The sequence below is a fragment of the Nicotiana sylvestris genome, chromosome 11 (assembly GCF_000393655.2).
Source record: "Nicotiana sylvestris chromosome 11, ASM39365v2, whole genome shotgun sequence".
In the NCBI taxonomy this organism is placed as follows: Eukaryota; Viridiplantae; Streptophyta; class Magnoliopsida; order Solanales; family Solanaceae; genus Nicotiana; species Nicotiana sylvestris.
In genome coordinates this window covers 151,774,069-151,783,049 of record NC_091067.1, presented here as the reverse complement: position 1 = coordinate 151,783,049, position 8,981 = coordinate 151,774,069, and the positions used below count along the sequence as shown (strand labels likewise).

Genomic DNA, 8,981 nt, shown 5'->3' with positions numbered 1-8,981 from the left:
CTCACTGAGTCGGAGTACTCACATTACTCCCTGCACTGTGTGTGCAGATTCAGGCATAGCAGAGTCCGCACCTGAGAGCTGATTCCTTCCAGGCTAGGCAGTGATTTGGAGTTACGAGGTAGCTGTTGACGTCCGCAACCCCTTGTCTCTCTTGTCCTCTATCATTTATGTTTTCTTCACACTGTTGTATCGGATTCCGTACTTTGTAGACCTATAGCAGATTCTACAGTAGCTCATGACTTGTGACACCCCGATTTGGGTTCTGTCGGGATGGTTTCTACTGTTATTATCGTTAATTCCGCAAATTATGGTTATTATATCACGTTTTATAACTACTTATGGTATTTAACTTTTAAAAGAGGTGGTCTGTTTTGGTCTGGCTGGCCTTATCTTCACGAGAGGCGCCATCACGATCGGATTCGGGGAATTGGGTCGTGACATACACTCAGGTCCCATATTTTATTACGGACCAACCAGGACCGTCAAAATATGGGTCCGAATTCGTTTACCCAAAACGTTGACCGAAGTCAACTAAGATCAACTTTTAAGGCAAAAATTCTTATTTTTATAAACTTTCAATATAAAAGCTTTCCGAAAACATGTCCGGACTGCTCACACAAATCGAGGAGGATAAAAATGAAAATTTTAAGGCTTAAGAGCGCAAAATCAAGTTCTAAAATATAATATGACCTTTTGGGTCATCACACATATATAAAGATTATATACTGTTTATATATGATTATACATATATTATACATGGTCAATAAATATATTATACATTCTCCGACTATTTTTAATTTAAGCAATTGTGATGAGCGGCTATTTCAACTAGTTCTTTCATTCTATCTATTTTCAGTATTGATTTTAAGTTTCTATCATCTACTAATGGTGATTAAGCCTCTTCCAAAATGAGTTTTCAAAGTCAAAGTGCACCAATGGGTATATAATAAAGTTTTTACCAAACTATAATTATACAGTAAAGATTACACTAATTTTACTATAGTTAGAATTGAGTGAAAGAAGCAATAGGTGGGAATCGAGACTGAGTGAAATACTAATAGAATGTGAGGAAATGCTTGATTATCATAATTTTAAATCTTTCAGTTTGAATTTACTTAAATTATAATATCTATAATTTATAAGAATTACATTTTAATCCACTAGTGGTATAAAAACTTTGGCAAGAGTGTAATTTGACTGACTCAAACAGGTTACCCACTCTTTAAATTGATAATTCGTTGTGTAGACATTTATTTGTAATTGGTTAATTCGGGGGATTTGCATCTATACCTGTTTTTTGGGTCACGTTTTAACTACTGTTCGTTTTATAAAATAAAAAAAATTGCAAGCGTACTTACTTTTTCGCGTAACTTCAGCATACGGGGCTGAAGTAACAAAGGCAATCACGCAAATTATGTCTAAATCGAAAGTTTACGGGCTCTGTAGGGTCTCCATCTATAGGCTCCTTCAGCATTCTAGTAGACGGGTCTGAAGTAGCAAAAGTAATACGCTGAAGTTTTTTTGTCCTAGATAAGATGCTGAATTTATTTAGTTCATTTGTAAAAACTTCAGCACTAAAATAGCTTAAGTGTTTTTGTCCTGGATTCATTAGTTTTGTCATAAAGCATTTTCAAAAACTTCAGTGGAAGATGCTGAAGTTATTTACTTCAATTGTAAAAACTTCGACACTTAATAAGCTGAAGTTTTTTTGTCCTGGATAAGCTTTTTCAAAAACTTCAGCAGAAAATGCTGAAGTTATTTAGTTCATTTGTAAAACTTCAGTACTATATAAGCTGAAGTTCTTTTGTTTTAGATTCATTAGTTTTGTCATAAAGTTTTTTCAAAAATTTCAGCGGAAGATACTGAAGTTATTTAGTTCATTTGTAAAAACTTCAGCACTATATAAGCTAAAGTTTTTGAAAAAGCTTTCTAACATACTAGAAAAATAATCATCTTATTCTTTCATAGTGTATTACTACTATAAAATAATCAGATTGCCAACAGTATCATAATCATAAATTTTGGAAACAATAAACGTGAAAAGAACAGAATTACGTGAAAATATTCACAAATTATTGTCTACTAACTTACGTAATTATTTATAATTTATTTTTAAATAATCTGATAAATATACTTATGGCAATTATCCCCTAAAATGAAGTTTCATAGAAGCACCAACAGCAAAAGAAAAAGGAGGAGAAGGAGAAGGAGAAGGAGAAGGAGAAGGAGAAGAAGGAGAAAGGGGGCTGAAGTTATTTAAAAAGTGGGTACAAGTTAAAAAACTTTTAAAAAAATAGGTATAGGTTAAATGGGGGTGACCAAATAGGGCACCCCGTGCAATTTTTAGATTAATCTGTGTAAATATGTCTTTACGTAGTCAAGGAATTAAATTTAAACTTATTTTCAAATTGCTAAAACCTTTTTAATCAAAACCCAAAAGAGTTGTTTAACTGCATCTTAAACAAAATATAGCATAATGTACTAATTACAACTTATTGGACTAAGTAATTTTTTTTATATGAACTTATAACTTTAAGAATATACTAGGTTCAATACTAAAAAACATAAAAGTTGAACCCATAAAGTTTAAATTCTTGATAGACTTCTGACTGCGAGGCAAACAACTACTATATAAAGTATAATGACCGTACCATCGATGCTTATCATAGTCATAAACAACTACTGCTTTAGGTGATGCACGCTGAAATTTTGTTAGCTCAGCGAGTATTTCAACTACTATATCAAGAGGTTCATTTCCTGGCCTAGGCTCAATTAGAATCTCTCTAGTGCCGGAGACTTGGCTAATAGAAGCTCGATAAGCTTCATTTGAGGCCTTGTTCCTGTAATGTTCACTAGTTTAACTTCCTTGAGGTGATTAAATGTCTCATGTGAGAAACGTTTCATTTCATCTAGTACATGAAACTCTTCATCATCAGAATTATCCATCTGGATTTGCATATACTGTAAATATGGGGAGCTTCTTATCAAGCAAAGGACGCACGAGGCCTCATCTGATTCGTCAAGATTAAGATGAGATAGGTAAAGACATATGGCACAATTAAGATTAAAGGGAAGCCTCGTTGGTATTACATCTGATCCATCAGCCAAGAACTGCAAAAGCTTGAGTCAAGTTTGGAGCGTCTGCTAAGCAGATAGATTCAAACTCATCATCATCCTTGATATGCAACCTCTTGAGATTAGAACCGCTGATATTAAAATGATGAATACCAGAGCACCAATGCAACTCCAGCCTTTCAAGAATAGGACAACCGAAAAGAATACTTTCAAAACAGATATTTGGAAGATCAACCTCAATAAGTGTCAATTGCTCGATATTATGGAAACCTTTAAAATCAGGTGGTGGAGAAAGAACAAAATTTTGGAGCTTCAAGTACATCAAGTCCAAACAAGAAAAGAAATAAGGAGGTAATCTAAGATGTTCAGTGTGTTTGTCCTTGTGTTTTAAGGTTAGTTTCTTGATGTTCTTTGAAAACAAGTATAATATCCATTTGTTCACATCAAGAACATCAAGAACCCTCCTACCTGACTTGAAATCAGGAATACAAACTTTAAATCTCTCTATTCGACCAAGATGAAGCATAAGAGACTTGGTGACAATTTTATCAAATTGATTCATATATTCACGGTATTCATCAAATTGATATACACGAGATTTCTTTCTTGCAATGTCTTTAAGTTCTTTGCAGAATTCTTCATCAAAAACTAACTCCGGAATGTTTAAGTAGTAAAATCTCCACTTCTTTGATAGAACATTCGTTCTTATAATATCACGAATAGGCATTTTCCCTAGAATACAGTATATTACATCAGTTGGCAAGTTGCTGATTATATCTTCTCGGCTTCTGCCTCTTTTAATACTTGTTGAAGACATATCTTCCCCAAATACATGGCAAGGCAAATCTGCAGAATATTGTGAGATTGAAGTTTTAGGTTTTAAAGATCATGAGACAAGTCGGTTTTATTTTGAAAAAATAGGTATGTATTTTAGGTATTAGGAATAAAATAACAAAATTTTGATCAAGTTAAAAAAAGTTTATAATTGTGACTCCTAAATATTTAGCATATAAGGATGCTAAATTAGAAGTGAGGAAAATATTTTATTATTAATATACGAAAGCTCTCTATAATTTTCACAAATTTCCACACTTAAAATAATCTATCGATACCCCTATTTATAATAGCATGAAACCTATTTTAACAAGAAATGGGAAAATCTATTCTTATATTAATTCTGACTACAAATCCAATTTAGACATAAATTAAATAAACCAAATCCTAAACAATTAAGGTATCGTACTATAACTTTAAATTAGTTTTCCAACAAGAAGTTTACCATCTTTAGATCCTAGTACAGGACCTACACTCTATTACAGATATTGTTTGCAAGAAAGTCGAGAACGACGTTATTAGAAACGAATCCAAAATTTAAAGTTTATAAATTTATATAATAATTTCAAGTTATAATATACAATTATAAATGTGTTTATAGTCCAATATTTATAGATATATACAAGATCTGTACAAATGTTACTATGTTCCCTTAAGCTCAAAAGTTGTGTTCATTGAATGCTACTAAACCTGCATCATTAATTTTTTTTTTCAATAGTAGAAATACCTCTCCAAATATTAAAATCTGCTCCATCTGTTTCAAATTGAAACTCACACGGTCAGTAGTATAATTTTAGATCTTTCAAGTTTGAATTTACTTGAATTATAACATTTACTTTTTTAAAAATATATTGTATTAGCCGATAGTTGTAACGACCCGGCCGGTCATTTAAAGAATTAATGCCCTGATCCCCTATTAACTGTCTTCACCGTATTTTTTTCTTCTATTTTGATTTGCCGTGATGATTCGTTGTGAGTTTCGGAGTGTTTTGGGAAACATAGTCCCTTAATGAGAGCTTAAGCTTTAGAATTTGGACCGTAGTTGGAGCAGTGTGAAGACGGCCCCGGAATGGAATTCCGTCGATTCCGTTAGTTCCATTGAGTGATTTCGGGCTTAGGGGCGTGTTCGGATTGTGATTTGGAGGTCCGCTTATTTAGGCTTGAAATGCCGAAAATTGAATTTTTGAGGTTTTCGGGTCGTTAGTGAGATTTTGATAACGGGGTCGGAATCTGATTCCGAAAGTTGGTATCTAAGCTCTAGGTTCATATGAGTCATGAAATCGCAAGCTGTAGATACTACATAGCGTTCTAATTCCAGAATGTCTAATCAAAAGAAAGTGCAGAAAGTCTATAGCTAAAAGAGAAAATAGAGAGGGACTTCTCGGTCTGCGGACGCGGCAGATATACCTTGAAGTCTCTGAAGATCGCCTCGCCTCACTAATCGTATGGCTGAGCTAAAGAACCTGGATTTGCACACGAAAAATATGTGCAGGAAAAGGCATGAGTACACCACAGTGGTACCCAGTAAGTGTCAAGCCTAACCTCGGTCGAGTAGTGACGAGGAAGGTCAGGGCGCTATTGGTTATATATATATATATATATATATAAACGAGGTAAGACGGTATGAAGTACGACATTATAATTAAAGATATTAATAGTTGATAAAGAGTAAAATTACAGACAGAATATGCTCAGTACACAGAGATAGCAACAAGGGATCTCCCGGGATATCATCCCGTAGTCCCAAATATAAAGGCACAGAGGATCTCCCGGGATATCGTTTCGTAGCCCAAATTATAAATATGCAGGAGAAAATCACGGAATACCAATCCGTAGTCCCAAAGTAAATACCCAATACAGGGGAATCTCCCGGGTGTCGTCTCGTAGTCCCAAGCGTAAAAGTGCAGGGGGATCTCCTGAAATATAAATCTCTGCCAACCGCTCCAAAGAATAAGTAGTACACACAGGAATGAAGTGCGCGGACTTGGTCAGCCAATCTACAATCACCCAAATGGCATCGAACTTCTTCAAAGTTCGTGGGAGTCCAACTACGAAGTCCATGGTGATCTGCTCCCACTTTCACTCCGAAATCTCTATCTGCTAAAGCAACCCACCTGATCTCTGGTGCTCATACTTTACCTGCTGACAATTGAGGCACCGAGCTACATACCCGACTATATCTTTCTTCATCTACCTCCACCAATAGTGCTATCTCAAATCCTGATACATTTTCGCGGCACCCGGATGGATGGAATACCGCGAACTGTGGGTCTCCTCTAGAATCAACTCCCGAAGCCGATCAACATTGGGTACACAGACCCGACCCTACATCCTTAATACCCCGTCATCACCAAGGGTCACATATCTGGCATCACCACGCAGAACCTTGTCCTCGAGGACAAACAAATGAGGGTCATCATACTAACGCTCTCGAATATGATCGAACAAGGAAGACCGAGAAATCACACAAGCTAGAACCCGATTGGGATCCGAAAGATCCAATCTCACAAACTGGCTGGTTAAGGTCTGAACATCCATCGTCATGGGCATCTCCGCTGCTGGTAAATAAGCCAAACTCCCTAAATTCTCTGCCCAATGACTCAAAGCATCGGCAACCATATTGGCCTTGTCCGGGTGATATAAGATAGTGATATCATAGTCCTTTAGCAGCTCTAACCACCTCCTCTAGTGCAAATTAAGATCCTTCTGCTTTAACAGATGCTGCAAACTCTGGTGATCAGTATAAATCTCACAAGGAACACCGTACAAATAATAACGCAAGATCTTCAAGGCATGAACAATAGCAGCCAACTCGAGATCATGGACAAGATAATTCTTCTCATATACCTTCAACTGTCTGGACGCATAGGCAATCACCCTACCATTCTTCATCAATACCGCTCCAAGGCCAATCCTCTAGGCATCACAATAGAGAGTATAAGACCCCGAACCTGTAGGCAATATCAAAACTGGGGTTGTAGTCAAAGTTGTCTTGAGCTTATAGAAGCTCACCTCACACTCTTTCATCCACTAGAACGGAGCACCCTTCTGGGTCAACCTGGTCATAGATGCTGCAATAGATGAAAATTCCTTAACGAATCGACGGTAATAACCCGCCAAGCCAAGAAAACTGCGATGATGATCAGCATTGCTTCCACTTTCTTGGCAGGTTTCACCTTTATCCCCAGCACTGCTTCCACTTTCTTCAGATCCACCTTTATCCCCTCACTCGATACCACGTGACCCAAGAATGCCATAAAATCCAACCAAAACTCACATTTCGAGAACTTTGCATATAATTTCTTTTCTTCAAGGTCTGGAGCACTATCCTCAGGTGCTGCTCATGATCTTCCCAACTCTGGGAGTACACCAGAATATCATCAATAAAGATAATGACGAACGAGTCAAGACATGGCCGGAACACATGGTGCATCAAATGCATGAAGGTTGTTGGGGCATTGATTTGCCCAAATGACATAATAAGGAACTCGTAATGACCATACCGAGTACTGAAAGCAGTATTTGGGATATCTGACTCCCGAATCTTCAACTGATGATAACATGAACGCAAGTCAATCTTAGAAAACAATCGTGCACTCTGTAACTGGTCAAACAGATCATCAATATGAGGCAAAGGATACCGATTCTTCACTGTAACTTTGTTCAACTAGCGATAATCAATGGACATACGCATAGAACCGTCCTTTTTCTTCACAAACAAGATAGGAGCACCCCAAGGTGATACACTCGGCAGACTAAAACCCTTATCAAGCAATTCCTATAACTGATCCTTCAACTCCTTCAACTCAGGATGGGCCATACGATACGGAGGAATAGAAATGGGTTGAGTGCCCGGCAACAAATCAATGCCGAAATCAATATCTTTTTTGGGCGACATACCGGGAAGATCAGTTGGAAACACATCAGGGAAGTCCTGTACTACTGGGACTGAATCAACTGTAGGGGTATCAATACTAAAATCACTCACATAGGCCAGATACGCGTCACACCCCTTCTCAATCATTCGTTGAACCTTAAAGAATGAAATAACTCTACTGGGAGTGTGATTTAAGGTACCCTTCCACTCAACTCGAGGAACACCTGGCATAGCCAGTGTCACGATTTTGGCATGACAATAAAGAATAATATAATGGGGCGACAACCAGTCCATGCCCAAGATAACATCAAAATCTACCATGCTGAGCAATAATAAATCGACTCTGGTCTCAAAACCACTAAAAGCAACCAACACGACTGATAAATGTGGTCCATAATAAGGGAATCCCCACAAGAGTAGAAACATAAATAGGGGAACTCAATGAATCCCGAGATACGCCCAAATACGGGGCAAAATAAGAATACACATAAGAATAAGTGGAGCCTGGATCGAATAAAACTGATGCATCTTTATGACAAACCAGGACAACACCTGTGATGACAGAATCGGAGGTGACAACCTTGGTACGGGAAGGAAGGGCATAGTATCTGGCCTAGCCTCCCCCTCTAGGGCGACCTCTACCTCTTCAACCTCCACCTCTAGCTGGCTGGGCAGGCGAGGTGGCAACTGGTGTTGTAATCATGGCTTGAGAACCTAGTGGAGCACGCTTTGGCTGAGAAGTCTGTGGAGGTACACCCCTCCTAAGTCTGGGGCAATCCCTCACCATATGGCATGTGTCGGCACACTCAAAACAAGCTCTTGGAGGACGTGGTGGTTGTGACTGGCTTGGGCCAGGTCTGCTGGACTGACCACTAAAAGCACCCCACGCAGGAGGCGCACTAGATACTAGAGGTGTATAATAAGGCTCTTAAGGTCTAGGAGGAACTGGAATACCACTGGCTGTTGGAAGAGCTGAATGAACGGTGACTCATATAACCCCTACCATGACGAACTGCAGCTGAGGCACGAGCACTAGAATAATGGCCCAACTCACGAGACCTCTTGTCCTTCCTCTCCTCCATGTCCCGAGCATGCATACCCTCTACTCTCCCAGCAATGCTCACCACCTGCTGATAAGAAATATCCTTCTCCAACTCCCGAGCCATGTTAGACCTGATGCTGGGAATGATCCCCT

General features: G+C 38.2%; 1 protein-coding gene across 1 annotated transcript; it reads right to left on the bottom strand.

The window, feature by feature from the left end:
• Positions 1 to 3,100: 3,100 nt before the first annotated feature.
• On the bottom strand, positions 3,101 to 7,933 carry LOC104241677 (F-box/FBD/LRR-repeat protein At1g13570-like). Its single transcript, XM_070162139.1, has 2 exons — positions 7,810 to 7,933; positions 3,101 to 3,921 (listed from the first exon to the last, which is right to left on the bottom strand). The coding sequence occupies exons 1-2, from the start codon at positions 7,931 to 7,933 to the stop codon at positions 3,101 to 3,103; spliced, it is 945 nt and encodes a 314-aa protein (XP_070018240.1).
• Positions 7,934 to 8,981: the final 1,048 nt, after the last annotated feature.

Coding starts and splice junctions, on each gene's coding strand:
- LOC104241677 (XM_070162139.1), bottom strand. CDS start 7,933: ATGATTGAGAAGGGGTGTGACGCGTATCTGGCCTATGTGAGTGATTTT. Junction 3,922..7,809: donor GTTTCCAACTGATCTTCCCG/GTATGTCGCCCA, acceptor AATATTCTGCAG/ATTTGCCTTGCCATGTATTT.